This window comes from Portunus trituberculatus, chromosome 38, assembly GCF_017591435.1.
Source record: "Portunus trituberculatus isolate SZX2019 chromosome 38, ASM1759143v1, whole genome shotgun sequence".
Lineage (NCBI taxonomy): Eukaryota > Metazoa > Arthropoda > Malacostraca > Decapoda > Portunidae > Portunus > Portunus trituberculatus.
In genome coordinates this window covers 6,891,634-6,908,481 of record NC_059292.1, presented here as the reverse complement: position 1 = coordinate 6,908,481, position 16,848 = coordinate 6,891,634, and the positions used below count along the sequence as shown (strand labels likewise).

The following is a 16,848-nucleotide window of genomic DNA, read 5'->3' as shown; positions in this document are numbered from 1 at the left end:
TCATGGCGATCAACTGGCTAACCTTCCAGTCATACCCACGGCAGCCTTTACTGTGCATTCCACCTTCTAGTGAAATTCAATAACTTGATATTGACAACAGTACTCAGACTTTACGTAATGACACTGCTAGAATTTTTATTTAATGTATTGTTTTTAAATTTAAGTCATCAACATATCATTAAATATTGTTGTACATGACTTTCTTTTCCTCGCCAGTATTCAGAAACAGTCGCCTCGCCCTCTACATGCAAGACAAGAGGCCCCCAGGCCTATACGAGACAGTCCCAGTGTGCTTAAGATAGATAGAATTAGGTAGCTTAAGCACATTGGGACTGCCTCGTATGGGCCTGGCGGCCTCTTGCAGCTTCCCTCTTTTCTTATGTTCTTAAGACGAATAGCTTTACTGAAGACCAGCATTGCATCCATCCATGATCCACCGATTATGTAAACAGTAGAGGAGGAATTGTTAAGGCAAAGTCCCTCACGCGCCTGGACAACCCTGCAGAATTTTACTTCCCCTTGAATGAAAAGAGGACTACCAAGGCACATCCGAAACCGAATTTTCCAACCGCTTCTGAATTTCTTTCTACGTATTGCTTTATTTATTCATTCCTATTTTCTTCTAGCGGCATTGAGCAGTTTGTGTTTTTTATGTGTTGTCTGGCGATGAGAACAGTTAAAAGATAAAGGAAAAATAAACAATCGCTCCCAGAATCATGGAATACAGAACAGTTGCGTCAGATTAGCAAGTAATACTCCAAGCAGTTGAGTTCTGATCGCGCCACTCTGCTTCGAAAAAAAAATATATATGAAAAAAAGTGAATCATCACCACACCTACCACTTTTGTTGTTAGCGTTACTTTTCAATCGTTGGCGCTTTACACACACCAATGCAATATGAAAGCCTCCGGGAACATGTGCAGCGATGCAAGTGAGTGAAAAAGTTCAGGCTATTTCTTTAGCGAAAGGAGTCTGCCTCAAGTTTGCGTGTCTGTGAGAATGGAAAGAAAGTGTGAATAATATGTTGTTTACTGTCAGTGCTATTTACATCCACACACCCGCTCAGTCAGTCCGATCACGCTAGCACGCAAAGCTCACTATGTTTAGCACGTTGAGTTAGTCTGGGATTTGTACTTGAGACCATTCACATGAAGCAAGAAACAAATCCCAAGGGCGTAGGTCGATAGTGTGTGTGTGTGTGTGTGTGTGTGTGTTTAATGTATCAAGAACTTCAGCTTTAAAGATGTGTTATATTTTTACCTGCGCACTTCCATTGTTTGAAGCATCGATAGTGAAGCCCCGGGGAGAGTTAACCGGCCTGACCCCGCACCTGCCCTCGCTTCCTCCCACTCCCTTCCCCCCTTCTTCCTACCATTCCTCCTCCTCCTCCGCCCCGCCAGCAGGCTCCGGGATTCGGGCAAGGTCACAAACCAAGATATTGTCCACTGTAACAGAAAACCGCACGTGTATTGTAAACTTTTCTTGTCTACTATTCTGTGTGGTTTACATTGTTACATAAATATATTCTAACAGTTCACTTTTCCCATTTTCTTTGCCAGACTTTGGGCTTTCGGTACAAAAGAAACGTGGTGGCATTCTGCTTCCCGCCCTCTCCATCATGGCGTGCTCTCTAGCTAAAAATGGAACGTGAGGGCCATTCTCTCCCCTCGTTCTTGTCATCCCGAGAACCTTGATTTATGTTCGTGTCCCTGTGCCGCTAAAGCCTCTTTGCCACCAAGTGGACGTGAGGGGCCCCCGCTTGGTAAAGGGAAGTATCGCCGGGTAACAAGAAGAAAAGCAGAAAGAAAGCAGGAAATGAAGGCAGGAAAGAAGGAAAGAAAGAAGGAAGAGAGGAAATTTGATAGGATATACACGTAATTTTGTCCATTACTGTGATCATTTGTGATTACTTTGTGTGGAATGTTAAGGCAGGTATGGTCAGTTAATTCAACAAATATGAAATGCTTCTTGTAAGAAAAATAAAAAAAGTGTACCTGTTTTTGTGGAAAGATTTGATTATTAGCCGATATTCTTTTCAGTGAATATTGCAACCTTTACTTAACAGTGACATCTGAATTGGATCACCGCCTTGTAGTTTTCTCCTCGCAGGGAGGGAAGGGCCGGCGTTACTCACACGCGAACTCTCCCGCAGCGAAAGGAAGATGTCGTCCCCTCTGTAATCATTCCACTTTTTTCCTGCTTTTTAATTCATATCTGAGACTGTACGGCAGAGGCAAGGGGAGAGCTGACTGCCGCGCCGCGTCCACCTCATGAATGTGTGTGTGTGTGTGTGTGTGTGTGTGTGTCAGTGATATCCTGTTAGAGCATGTTCCGCCTGCCGCGCTGCCGGAGCTGTTTCACGTTATTGCTGACTATTAATTCGAAATTTTATATTATTAAGCTTTTCGCTGAATTTACGAGCAACCTTTTATTTTTCTCCCTCCATGCTCTCCGTGGCAGCTGAAATGTACGAGTGTGCGTATGATATTCGTTAAAAGTCGTTCGCAGTGTGTTGTGTGACAGTATAATTTTATGCAGGTAATGAAGCGTCTTAATGAGAGCAGGGTGGAAGGAATAGGAGCGTGGGAACAATACTCACACGAGGACGTCTGGGACACGGGCACACACACCACATGCTCACCTTGGCGCAGCTTGCTGTTCTAAGACGGATCTACTCAGCTGAAATAAGTACGTGCATAGAAAGCTTTCAAGATGGTTATCGGGAAAGGTAAGCAGGCCCCGGCTTCTCCTCAATAATCTGGCTTTGAGTCTTGCGCCACCCAGAATGGTGTGAGCTCACAATATTAACTGTAGATTTGATGTGCATTCTGCGTTCTAAGTATCAGGTTTTACTCTGGCTAATTTCTACAGCGAACACTGCCTCACATGTGCAAAATTTTCAACAAAGTAAATATTATGAAACGAACAAAACATTCACCTTGGAATCCATGTATATGATTTTCTCAGTAAACTGGGAACACAGACCACGAGTAGCTAACACAATTCACTGTTTTTTATCCAGGAATTATAACTAGGGATTTCTTCTTTTTTCAACCAGCAGTATTTTACACAAAATAACACTAACTTACATATTCCAGCGACGCTCCATCTGGTGACAGCGCGGCCTTGGTTGTTGCTGGAGATAAGAGATAGCGGGAGGGAATGTGGCTTGGTGGGGCAGAATACTGGTGTAAGTGTGGTGTGGTGCTGCGCCTCCGCTGGGAGTAAGGAAAGGCAGGACACTGGGATATTACACAGCCTGGAAGCACAGCGGCGGGATTGTTTGATCTGGGTTATATGCAAGATAGGGCTTGACTATATACGCCATAGGAGGTGCAGTGAGGTGATAAGGGACACGCTCTTGCGACAGGGCGAAAATTATACACCAAACAAGTCTTACTGGATTGTATCTTTGTTTTTTTTACATAAATCCTTTAGTCTCTCATAACAACAATTTTCAAGCAATGACCACGGAACTATATTTTCATGAGTGTTTCTCTTGTTGATGATATATAAATATTGATTATCTATCACTAAAACCGTAAAAAATAATGAAATCTGCGTAACTTCAACTATACCCTATCGAAAATAGTCAGGGTACAGCGCAGAAGTGTTTTACAATATTTTTCCTATAGCCAACAAGGAAAATAAGAGAGTGTGCTTGGAAGACAGTCAAGTCAGCGCCCACTGATAGTAACCTGGGCACAAAGCAGGTACTGTGGTCGTGGTGTGTGAACCGTAAGGTAAATGGAAGGAGGTGCTAAGAGAGAACAGACGACCTCGGTGTTGAGAGGAGGAGATAAGGTTAGAGTTAATGGTCATGAGAGAGAGAGAGAGAGAGAGAGAGAGAGAGAGAGAGAGAGAGAGAGAGAGAGAGAGAGAGAGAGAGAGAGAGAGAGAGAGAGAGAGAGAGAGAGAGAGAGAGAGAGAGTGTGTGTGTGTGCGTTCCCTTTTAATAAGACTTTCTTCTCACATTATATAAAACAAGAGGACACACACACACACACACACACACGTGCATGAGTCCCGGCCATCAGGGGTCCATCATTACGGGTAATTTAAGTGGTCCTGCTCCCTGCTAGACGGACGGGGCCTGCCATTGCCTGGACGCGTCGCTACGTAGTCCGGCCATTAAGGTCTGGCGGCGTGCGTCGTTACGGCTGCTTGCATTACGCTGTTTATGATGCGTGTGTGCATTCTCCCGTGCGTTGAGCGTTGCTTCTCTACTCCCGTACGCTTCCCAGAATGTGTTTCAGTGTGCTTCAACTTCCTCAGATATATTTTGTAGTGTTCCCAGTACTACATTACGACACATGCATGAGGCATTAACATAATTTACTTTACTTTTAGTCATGCAATCTTGCCACTGCGAATTGTCGTTTTTCGTGCATTATTTAATTCATTTTCTTGATTTTATTATGACTATTTTCAATTTCCTATTATGTGAGTGTTCGTTCACCTGGCGTGGCGTGTCAGTGTTGTCAAATTGAGGTTTCCCGCGCAGCAATTGTAGTCTGACTGTTGTACATTGAAAAGAAGAAAAAAATAATTAGACAAGGGTGGAGGTACACGTGTGGTGCATCCAATCATCGTGGAGCTCATTACTTTAAAGAGTAACGTTGGCCCGTTGGGAGTAATGGTGTAATAAGTAATGAGGCTGAAACTACCACCATCCACATCACGTGACCTGCTGCCGCCATTATACTTGGCACCAGGCTATTTATTTCCTGTCGCTGCGGCTTTAGTAAAAGTTAACTAACACACGAAATGAAGGTATCGTAATGCAGCAGACAGGGCTAACACTTCAAAGGCCGTAGCTCACGTGTGTTGCCAGGCAGAATACGAGACTAGGGTATGTATTTCAGGTGAGCAGCGTCCTTTTTACCTGATGTCTCGTAAACACAAGGTGATTGCAGGTGGACTGTAAAGCGCGCTTCTGTTGAAGGGAGGCGGGCAGGTCATCGTGGTGGTGGTGGTGGTGGTGATGGTGGTGATAGCCAGGCTGCCATTTCCCTTTGACAAGATAAGCATCAACTGGCTCACCTCGCCACTATATACAGATATTCAAATACATATACAAGACTCTCGCGAAATGCCACACAAATGTTGAGGAAATTGCCGTAAACATCAACGCATGACCTATCAACATCTACGAAATCTTATTACATTTATGCCGTATATGCAGTTTTTCTTCTTTACAGCATAGAATATCGTCAGAAAGATGATGGTAGTGGTGGATGAGGGGCGGAATGAGGCGGACCGGGACGGAGAAGGGAGGGGAGGCGAGCGTTTCTCTGCACGCCAGGGAAACGCAGCGGTGCAACACAAGGCTTGCAAGTGGCCTGTTACAGTTGTGTGGGGAGAGACTTGATGCTCAGTGGGGGTTAGGAATGATTGATGAACGAGGTGAGCGAGAGAGAGAGAGAGAGAGATAACGTATCAGAAGGTCTGGTGCAAAGCGAGGGTATCGATATGCTTTCTTGATAACAGCTGTAAAAATCACGACTTTCTGTGTTGGCCCGTATGGGGATCGAACCCACGACATCCGCGTTATTAGCACGGCGCTCTAACCAACTGAGCTAACAGGCCAGTGAGAGAGAGAGAGAGAGAGAGAGAGAGAGAGTTACTTTCGCAATTTAAAAGTTTTTGATTGTAAGGAATGATTTCATGACTGTTTTCAGAAGTATGGCATTGTTTAGTGCGTCATAATCTAGCTTTTTTGTTACGTTTTTATATATGTACACCTGGCATCCCGGTGGCTGTCATACCTGATCTCACATGCTGATGGAATGAAGGTAACAGTATAAACAGTAGCATAATGCACGGCTCGACACCAAAACAATCACTACACTCTATAGGAGACGAAATAAAAGCATTTTAAGAATTAGCTGCACACAGTTGCATGAAAAATAGCCACTATTATCCAAATGCTTCCCACAGGAATATAAATACCTTGCTCTGAAAGCGTAACAATAAATATTCTTTTGTTTTTGTTATTTTTTCCTTTTTGTTTTGATGGAAAGTGGTGGGCGTCCATTAGTGGCACGTGTGATGTATGGTGGTCGTTTTGGGGCAACATTACACGGGGCGACAAGGCGAAATAGTAAACAATTTATATGCTGACTTTTTCATACGCTGCGATGGTACACAATACATTAGCAGCTGTGTGTGTATGACCTTGACCTTCACGCAGCGGGCAACCCAGTCCCTGTGTCACTGGTGGACTTGTACATAAAATAAAAAAGATAAATCAATGATAATAAACAATATTTGGCTTCATCTCTATAAGATTTCAGAGAGAGAGATAGATAGATAGATAGATAGATAGATAGAGAGAGAGAGAGAGAGAGAGAGAGAGAGAGAGAGAGAGAGAGAGAGAGAGAGAGAGAGAGAGAGAGAGAGAGAGAGAGAGAGAGAGAGAGAGAGAGAGAAGGGCTGTTTGACGCTTTTAACATTTACTTGAATGCAATGAGATTAGTCCCTGGATATCACCCTCTCCATTGTAACACTGCTATGCTATGTATGACTTATTTACCATCCCAGCTAAAAACAGTCGGGTGCAGTTATACCATGCCAGTCTACCCAAAGGAATCAGGCTAAGCGTGTTCCTTATAAGACTTCATGAATCAGTGAAGCGTATATTAGTAGCAATTTATCATCCTCATTTCCCTGCAGAATTTCCCACTTGCCGCAGAAATGAGAGGAAACGATTGAGGGAAATGTCATTGCCCTGTAGTAACTGGTGATGGTAGTCAGAGGGTGGCGTTACCTAGTATTACCTGGAAATCTATAAACGTATTTTAATTTTCTGTTCCTTTTCCACTTCTCAACCTCGACTCACTGAAGAAAGACTCCCTGTCACAATCATGTTACTACTACTTAACGAAAAAAAAAAAAAAAAGTGTTTCAGGGAAGTTCAGCCATTTTCACGCCAATGAATCCTTTATTTATCTATTTATTTATTTATTACTAAGTTTCTCTACGGTGGAATAAACTATCGTGGAGCCTCACTATACCTACCCACCCCCGCCACTTACATTGCATTACTACGTAGCTGAAGTGTCGTGTTTTTACGGCGTTAAATGTAATTGTGCGGTTTTTTTTTTTTTTTAGTGAAGTAACGTCGATTGAGTATAAAAGAGAGTTGGAATTTTCAACACTTAAGGCTTAGAGGAATTGTTGAATAGCGAGAGAGAGAGAGAGAGAGAGAGAGAGAGAGAGAGAGAGAGAGAGAGAGAGAGAGAGAGAGAGAGAGAATGTATCGTTCACTATTTAGCTCGCAAAGAATCCTGAACAAGAGTCATGACAAAGTACATGGCTATTCTCATTTCACAGTTTTTCTCTCTATTTTTCCGCGACATGATTGAAGGCTTTCCTCGCATTGTGCTGGCTTGATCTCCACGTTCCTCTCTAACCTTCCTTTTACCTCCTTTTTTTCCCACCTTTTGTTCGCTCACCTTGCCCAGAGCTGCACTCTCTCACACACACACACACACACACACACACACACACACACACACTCTCTCTCTCTGTCTCTCTCTCTCTCTCTCTTACTCTGTCACTGGCCTGTTAGCTCAGTTGGTTAGAGCGCCGTGCTAATAACGCGGATGTCGTGGGTTCGATCCCCATACGGGCCAACACAGAAAGTCGTGAGTTTTACAGCTGTTATCAAGAAAGCAAACGTGCTTCGATGCGTTTCAAGAACTTTTGATTACAAACTGGCAAGGCTAATAAAGCAGAGGGAAAGGAGCCTTGCTTATATTTATCCTGTCACTACTAGTTATTTATAGATAAACAGATACCCTCGCTTTGCACCAGACCTTCTGATACGTTCTCTCTCTCTCTCTCTCTCTCTCTCTTTCTCTCATCTGTGTGTGTATGACCTTGACCTTCACGCAGCGGGCAACCCAGTCCCTGTGTCACTGGTGGACTTGTAATGCCCTGTACATAAAATAAAAAAGATAAATCAATGATAATAAACAATATTTGGCTTCATCTCTATAAGATTTCAGAGAGAGAGAGAGAGAGAGAGAGAGAGAGAGAGAGAGAGAGAGAGAGAGAGAGAGAGAGAGAAGGGCTGTTTGACGCTTTTAACATTTACTTGGATGCGATGAGATTAGTCCCTGGATATCACCCTCTCCATTGTAACACTGCTATGCTATGTATGACCTATTTACCATCCCAGCTAAAAACAGTCGGGTGCAGTTATACCATGCCAGTCTACCCAAAGGAATCAGGCTAAGCGTGTTCCTTATAAGACTTCATGAATCAGTGAAGCGTATATTAGTAGCAATTTATCATCCTCATTTCCCTGCATAAATTCCCACTTGCCGCAGAAATGAGAGGAAACGATTGGGGGAAATGTCATTGCCCTGTAGTAACTGGTGATGGTAGTCAGAGGGTGGCGTTACCTAGTATTACCTGGAAATCTATAAACGTATTTTAATTTTCTGTTCCTTTTTAACTTCTCAACCTCGACTCACTGAAGAAAGACTCCTCCCCGTCACAATCATGTTACTACTACTTAACGAAAAAAAAAGTGTTTCAGGGAAGTTCAGCCATTTTCACGCCAATGAATCCTTTATTTATTTATTTATTTATTTATTTATTACTAAGTTTCTCTACGGTGGAATAAACTATCGTGGAGCCTCACTATACCTACCCACCCCCGCCACTTACATTGCATTACTACGTAGCTGAAGTGTCGTGTTTTTACGGCGTTAAATGTAATTGTGCTGTTTTTTTTTTTTTCCTAGTGAAGTAACGTCGATTGAGTATAAAAGAGAGTTGGAATTTTCAACACTTAAGGCTTAGAGGAATTGTTGAATAGAGAGAGAGAGAGAGAGAGAGAGAGAGAGAGAGAGAGAGAGAGAGAGAGAGAGAGAATGTATCGTTCACTATTTAGCTCGCAAAGAATCCTGAACAAGAGTCATGACAAAGTACATGGCTATTCTCATTTCACAGTTTTTCTCTCTATTTTTCCGCGACATGATTGAAGGCTTTCCTCGCATTGTGCTGGCTTGATCTCCACGTTCCTCTCTAACCTTCCCTTTTACCTTCTTTTTTTCCCACCTTTTGTTCGCCCACCTTGCCCAGAGCTGCACTCTCTCTCTCTCACACACACACACACACACACACACACACACACTCTCTCTCTCTCTCTCTGTCTGTCTTTCTTTCACTGTCTCACTCTCTCACTGGCCTGTTAGCTCAGTTGGTTAGAGCGCCGTGCTAATAACGCGGATGTCGTGGGTTCGATCCCCATACGGGCCAACACAGAAAGTCGTGAGTTTTACAGCTATCAAGAAAGCAAACGTGCTTCGATGCGTTTCAAGAACTATTGATTACAAACTGGCAAGGCTAATAAAGCAGAGGGAAAGGAGCCTTGCTTATATTTATCCTGTCACTACTAGTTATTTATAGATAAACAGATACCCTCGCTTTGCACCAGACCTTCTGATATGTTCTCTCTCTCTCTCTCTCTCTCTCTCTCTCTCTCTCTCTCTCATCTCCCTCTTGTTTGCATCCTGCACATGTTCTTCCTTCTCTTTACTTTCTTTCTCTCCTTCAGATTATCACAATTACTTTCTGTTACCTTACTAATCCCTTATTTTTATTCGGTACTTCCATCTACTACTACTACTGCTACTGCTACTGCTAGTGTTACTACTACTACTACTACTACTAGTACTACTCCTGCTACTACTACTACTACTACTACTACTACTACTACTACTACTACTACTACTACTACTGTTATTGCCACTACTACTACTACTACTACTACTACTACTACTACTACTGCTATTGCCACTACTACTACTACTACTACTACTGCTACCACTACTACTACTACTACTACTACTACTACTACTACTACTACTACTACTACTACTACTACTACTACTACTACTACTACTACTACTACTAGTACCTGCTATCATCCCTGCTACTCCACAGCTTTCATCATCGTTGCCATTGCATCCACTCTCTGCTGTCTCATCTCTCGTCCCTCTCCGGGCCTCCCTCAGTGTCTTAACCTGTTAATCAATTTCTCAGTAACAAGTGCAGTGATCCTGGTGGCGAGGGGCGCTCTCTCTTCTGCGTCTAGACCATCACCTCTGCCTCTTTGCTCTCAGTATGCTCTGCTGATCTGTAACTTCCCTTTTTGCCTTGCTAAAAAAAAAAAAAAAGATAAAGATCAAAGATTAAAAAAATAAGTTATGTAAAAGTATAAGGGGGCAAGAGGAGGTGTAAAAATTCGGCGCTCACGACTCACACTCACAAAAAATATTGTTGACTAAAAAAATCCTGTGACTTTTACTTTTAATTACATTGGGCTAACAAGATTCAGAAAATTGTCAACTGTTGCTTGAGTAAATTTCATTCACTCGTGTATTTTTTTTTTTTTTTTCCTCTCCTTACACATTGACGTTTCCAGTGTTGACATACGTGTTATTTTTTATTTCTTCACCATTTCCCTGCGGCGTGGAGGTGTTTTTCTGATGCATCACTATAAAACCCAAGGCTCAAAGACCACCTGTGTTTGCACGCCCTCTGAGCAACTCTCCCTGACACCAATTACCCGGATTCTTTTTATGAATACTGCTGCTACGTGCCTTCCTCGTGTGACGCGTGAGGAACCAACGTATGGAAGGGGATAATGTAGCGCCGGAGGAACAAAATTGTAATTACCAAGAGGAGAAATCATCCACGGAGAGCGGGCCTGAGGATATACTAAGGAGGGAATTCTGAGTGGCCGCCGCAAGCTACATGTGAGGTTAATGAGGGAAGGAGGGAGGGTGGGAGGGGGACAGGCGAGTCAGTGAGCAGTAAGGAAACGGGAAGAAGAGCTTGTACGTAATGGAATGGCGCAGGAAGGGATGAGATAAAGTTGTGGTGAGTCGAGAATAACAATAAATAAGGAGGAGGACGCAGTGAGAGGTGAAGGAATAGATGAATGGGGGAAATAAAGAAGCGTGTCGATGAAAGATGGTGGGCAGCAGGAAAGGAGAAGACAGGCAATGGCGGGATGCTGGGTCTGAACATATTGAGAAAGGGCTCTCTCTCTCTCTCTCTCTCTCTCTCTCTCTCTCTCTCTCTCTCTCTCTCTCTCTCTCTCTTCGCGGTGTGTGTGTGTGTGTGTGTGTGTGTGTGTGTGTGTGTGTGTGTGTGTGTGTGTGTGTGTGTGTGTGTGTGTCCTCAAATCTTTTCATCATGTACACCTTGCACTCTCATTCAGCCAGTCCACTTTTCGCACGTTAGTTATCGGTGACTTCAATGGACAATGAATGAGAAAAGAAATGTAAGTCAAAAATAGTTGGGAACACTCGGCAAGTACTTGACATTCCCTGGCGACCTTTTAATCAGAATAAGTCAATCCGCCTCATTTTCTCATCATTCCAGTGAGGACAGACTGAGATGAAAGATTTCAGGAGACGACATTAAAAAACCTCTTTGGGAAATGTAGCGATGGGACATTATTACTTTTCTTTCTTTTTACTTCGTTTCACCCACAAAAACCTACCATAAAATACACGTTGTTTTCTCTACATCCTCGTGAATTACGTTATCTGTATTCTATGTAGGAGTTACCTTCAGATTTCACGTTTATTTATCGCATCCCATAAACAGGTAGTGGCGGAAATACAAATATACTCAACCTAATACCCTTTATGCGTGTGCTGCGGTGTGCTCCATTGAGGAAGTCACCTACCAACGTATAGCAGAAGCCACAACACTACTCTCGGCTCCATGTATTTACACATTTACTGGCTACGCTGAGCTGTTTTGTTGCACGGCATTGCTCTCGAGTTACTGCTCTTTTACTCGGTATTGAGAATGTATTAACGAACAAAATGCTTTTCACTGGCTCAAAAACGAGCTATATTGAAATTCCTGCGTGGAGAGAGAGAGAGAGAGAGAGAGAGAGAGAGAGAGAGAGTGAGAGAGAAAGTGAGTGTGTGTGCACGTGTATGTCTGTGTATGTGTATTGCATTGGTCTGAAGCTTGTATAGTACAGTGTGTGATACTACCCGCATATTTCCCACACTGGAGTATGTTGTCTCATTTTGCAGCATAGTTACTTTTGTCTTCCATTGACACTCTACACCAGCCTGACAAGTACCATGGTGTTTTGTTATACGAGATAAAAAAGAAAAATGGTTGAATGTCTATAAAAAAAGGAAATCCTGCCGTGTTTACCCACCAACCATCAGCTCAGCATGAGAGGGGCAAAAAGGGGTCTCAAATTGCACATTATGAGATTAAGCGCGGATCAGTGAGCGAGTAAACAAAAAAGGAAGCGAAAGAAAATATTGTGTCCCTGTAAATTCTCAGCCTATGCGAAAGTGACGCTCCAGCACGAGGCATTATGATCCAAGCATGAAGATGATGTTTTCCTCAGTGTGTCATTGATCTTAGCTGTGAAGGCGGAGCAGAGTATTCAGGTTAATTATTAAAGTGTAGGTGATGTGAATTCTCTTGCTCTTTGTCGGTGTGCGTGACGCGTGAATGAGGGCTGGTGCGTTCTGACTCAGTTCCGACGCTTCATTTGGTGCTCTTTAGTTTTTTTCCTGCAAAGGGAGTCTGCCATAAACAGTGGTTCCGAGTGAAGCTGAAGTTTATGTCCATGACACACACACACACACACACACACACACACACACACACACCAGTTCTACATTCTGACATATACCGCGCCATTAAGTCCTTTTTTTAGTTTCTTACGGTAAAATTTCTTGTAAGGCTGCGAGTTTAATCTTATTTCATGGGTATTTCTTAATTTCTTGGTAAGGTGTAGCAGCAGCGCCTCGTAAGTCTGGTAGAGTGATTCGGCCTTGGGTGCGTGGCTCACGGTATACTTTAACGACTTTTTAATCGATAATTCCTCGCTAGAGTTGCTGTAAGAATGTTACCTATTTGCGTAAGACATTTGCTGCACTGAACCCTGTCAGAGAAGCCGACCCGTGAGACTTTCTTTATCCTGAGGGCGGTGCTTCCGGACGATACAGTTTCTGTTGAAGACGGTTTACTAAAGAACATCCATCTACGTATAACATGACACAGATTTTCATGATAATTTTTACGATTCACATGGTTGATTATAATTATGTTCAACTATAAACTAAATACAAAAATATCCTTGGAAATCTTGATAGTTTCTATATTTTGAAGAAGAAAATATATCGGATACGACGGTGAAACCTTTGAAAATACGTACGTAACCCTTGAAACAGAAGTCAGTTTTTATTCTCGCTGTGTATGTTTACAATTTCCAGCTACGACAGCGTAGCACTTACACAAATTAATTCAGAATACACAACAAAGACAACTGAAATAAAACATATAGGGGTTATGATTAACAATTACGTAATACGGCGAGTTACAGTTGCAATGAATAGTAGAGTAAAATATCACACTTGTATGAACTCTGCTGTGTGTAACGTTTCCCAGTCATTCTCTTGTCCTTTGATCTGTTAAGGGTCAATCAAATATAAGTAGATTGTCAGCAGATTGAGTGACTTACCACTAAGCTCCAAGGACAAAGGACACGACACGGTGGTAGTAAGTGCAGACGTTCTCTTTATCTATTCCAGACAGTGATTCAACACATGTATTACACAAACTGTTTCTGTATTTGCAACTTCCAATTACTTGACTTCATTTAAGAGAGAGATTTCAAGACATTTATCCCTTTTTGGGGGCAAACTCTCTTGGACCTACAAAGGGACTGACAACTTAGTGGGCCTTTTTTTAGCGTTTTATATTGCCCTTAGCCAACTTTCCCTTGTTACATGAAAAAAAAACTCAATAGATAAAGCTATCTCCTCATTACCACCTGTAAGAGTCACTACTAACAATTATTTTATTGAGTGCAGGACGAAATCTTGGCGAGTCCTTGTCAGTGTTGCGAGTGGTATTGTGTTGCTGTTTCTGTTTCTTCGCTTTTGTTTTGTTATTTTGTTGGCTTCTGTTGTTCTTTTGACTCTTCTGCCTTGTTTTGTTTTGTTTTATTTATTATTCTTGTTGTACATGCTTGTCCTTGCTGTGTTTGTTGTTATTACTGCTGTTGTTTTCGTTGTCTCATGTTAAAAATTATGTCCAATGCACAAGAGAAAATAATGAGTGAAATGAAGGAGCACCCAGTCATTATGCTTGCTGGAAATATAAGAATAAGTAAATGAAGTTAGTCGATTAAGTTCCAACGGCGTTTTGATATTCGTTCCTTGATATCCCAGTGTCAATCTATCCCTGTATCCCTGTGTCTCTGTGTCTCTGCCTCTTTATCTCTGTCTCTGTGTTCCTTTATCCTTTTACCTTTCTGTCCCGTTTTCGTTATCTTTCTGTCTATTTACTGTCTGTCCCTGTGTGTCTCTATTCCTGTACCCTGTTTCTCTCTGTCCCTGTGTGTCTGTCTGTCTGTATCTCTGTATTCCTGTCTGTGTCACTCTGTCTGTCTATATGCCTGTGTTCCTGTGTTACTGTGTGTCCCTCTGTGTCTGTCCGTCTATATTCCTGTGTCTCTGTGTGCTTGTGTGCCTGTCTGTGTCCCTCTGTGTATGTCTGTCTGTGTCCCTGTGTCCCTGTGTGTCTGGGTTCCTGTATGTGTCCCTGTCTACCTGTCTGTCTGTATTCATGTATCCTTCAGTGCCTGTGTTTCTGTCTGTGTCCCTCTGTGTTCCTCTGTGGGTATCTCTATGTTTCCCTGTGTTCCTGTGTGTGTCCTGTGTGCCTGTGTTTCTGTCTGTGTCCCTCTGCGTCTAGGGATGGCGGCCAACGTGTCTCCAGCCTTGAATATTATCCCTCCAAAGAGACATCGGTTTGATTTACGAGAAGCAACCATTCGTTTCTTGCATATATATTTTCCTTGGCCTTTTTATGTGTCGTTGCTTCATCTTGTGGGTTATAGTATATTATATTTATTTATTCATTTATTTATATATATATTTTTTTTGTGGGTGTGTCAGCACTTTGTAGATTCAGTGAGTGTTTATTTTTTTCCTTTCGATGTTTTATAGGTGTGTGTGCATCATTCGTTGCCCCTCTCTCTCTCTCTCTCTCTCTCTCTCTCTCTCTCTCTCTCTCTCTCTCTCTCTCTCTCTCTCTCTCACGTGAATACCTGCCGTTTTCCTTGAGTTCACACGTTTTTTTTTTTTTTCTGTTTTCTAGTAATTTGTCGTGTTTTATCTTGTCACGCACTGTCATGGTTTGTTTCGTCTTCTCGCTTCTGGTTGTCTGGGGTTCGGGTGGCTCAGAAGTCTAAATACATAATGGTCTGTTCATGGTTTCGATCCTGTCTCTTCTATTTTTCGATGGCAGACGCAGTGCTTTCTTGTAACCTTTGTCGGGTGCATGTATGTGACTTTGTTGTGCCGGCAGCATGATTCCCTCATTTTCAGTTTCAATTTCGCCCTTTTAACTCTTTTCCCTTTAATTTCTTTTTCTTTCTTTTTCATATCTTTTTTTTTCACCTTATATTACCTCTTTCCTCTGCTCTTCAGTTTTTCATTCTTTCCTCCCATTTTCACTTTATGCCGATTTTAGTTTTTGTTCCATATTCTTTACGTTCTTCTTTCTTTTCCTGTGTCTCTTCACCTTTCCTCTCTTTCCGTTTCTTCTTGTCTCCTCTCCTGAACTTAAAAGCCTCCATCGCCTGGGCCTCGTAACTCAGCGGGCGACACTCCTATTTCTGTGTCTGTGGCCGACGAGCACTAGACGTCAAACGACAACGGGATTGCCCAACTTTGCTCCACACGCTGGCCTCACTGGGTGACACGCGAACCCAACACAACGCACGGTGCAAACGGCCCAGAGTTGAACGTGCGTGTTTCAGTAGACAAGTTACCAGTTTATTTGTTTTTGGGGGACATATGAAAACTGTTTATTTAATGTTTTATTGGTATAGGGTTGAGTTTTTAAACTGTATACGTTTGCATGTGTAACAGACTGTATTAAATGTTGCCCTTGATGCAGAGGGCTGGTGAGTTGGTTCTGTAGCCTGAAATACGCTGTTGGTCTAGTAATCATTTAGATAAAAAAAAATCGTGAATTATTTGTCGTCCAGGCACTTTATAAGTTAAGATCCCAGGTCACAATTTATTTTCATAGATTCATCCAACCGTGACTCGTAAAGTGTGAGGGAGTTCGTGTTAAAACATTACATCGTAAAACATTACTGTACTGAAATATGAGTCACACATCGGCAGCTTCTCGAAGTGTAATGTGTGCACAGTGTGACCTTCCATACACACACCGTGCTTTCATGTAGGTATTTCCTCTGATACACCTTTACCTCTCCCTTGGCTGTGTGTCACCTGTATAACTGTCCATAGAGCCGTTGTAAGCATTGGCAGCTGTTGAAACAAAGGCCACTCCTGAGTAAAGACTGACCTCAGTGTTTCAGAGCAAGACGTGAATGTCCTCAATGGGGAGACATGTTATCCCGTTCATCTTTATCACAGGGGAGTGCGTAGGTGCCTCCTTTGTTCCATGACACGCAAAATACAGCTATGAGCTTGTTAAGAGTGCGTAAAGTAGTAAGTAGTTGATTTTCTTATTACATGGAATGCAGTGGTGAACATATAGCAAAATAAACCCAAGACGCAGCTGATGACGTGTTGGACATACAAGATTGTCTGTCCGCTACAAAGGTTCTGGTGCATCATTTCATCAATAGAATGAATATATATTAGATTATTTGATATGAAATTGTGGATTCTTTTCAGAAAGGATTGATAAAAGTTGAAAATCATGATGCAAGGAAGAATGGCGAGAGTAGGTCCTGTGTAGTGTGTGTAATTAGTGAAGAGGTTTCATGCTTTTGTCCCGCTTATGGGTGAGGCTCGT

At 42.5% G+C, this 16,848-nt stretch overlaps 1 protein-coding gene and 3 non-coding genes across 6 annotated transcripts in view; 3 read left to right on the top strand and 1 right to left on the bottom strand.

Annotated features, from left to right (window-relative positions):
• LOC123515016 overlaps positions 1–1,989 on the top strand; it is a 14,798-nt gene extending 12,809 nt beyond the window's left edge. For all 3 annotated transcript variants that reach the window (XR_006677740.1, XR_006677741.1, XM_045273374.1), the window contains exon 3: positions 1,560–1,989. Coding sequence is in view for 1 of the 3 variants with exons in the window: in XM_045273374.1 (XP_045129309.1) it covers positions 1,560–1,651 (92 nt within the window). In the remaining 2 variants the exon portion in view is untranslated. The remainder of the gene's footprint in view (positions 1–1,559) is intronic.
• A 3,526-nt stretch (positions 1,990–5,515) lies between these two features.
• Positions 5,516–5,589, bottom strand: Trnai-aau. The gene has a single exon. It is a non-coding gene; the product is annotated as a tRNA-Ile (tRNA).
• A 1,974-nt stretch (positions 5,590–7,563) lies between these two features.
• On the top strand, positions 7,564–7,637 carry Trnai-aau. The gene has a single exon. It is a non-coding gene; the product is annotated as a tRNA-Ile (tRNA).
• Positions 7,638–9,199: 1,562 nt separating this feature from the next.
• Trnai-aau lies at positions 9,200–9,273 on the top strand. The gene has a single exon. It is a non-coding gene; the product is annotated as a tRNA-Ile (tRNA).
• Positions 9,274–16,848: the final 7,575 nt, after the last annotated feature.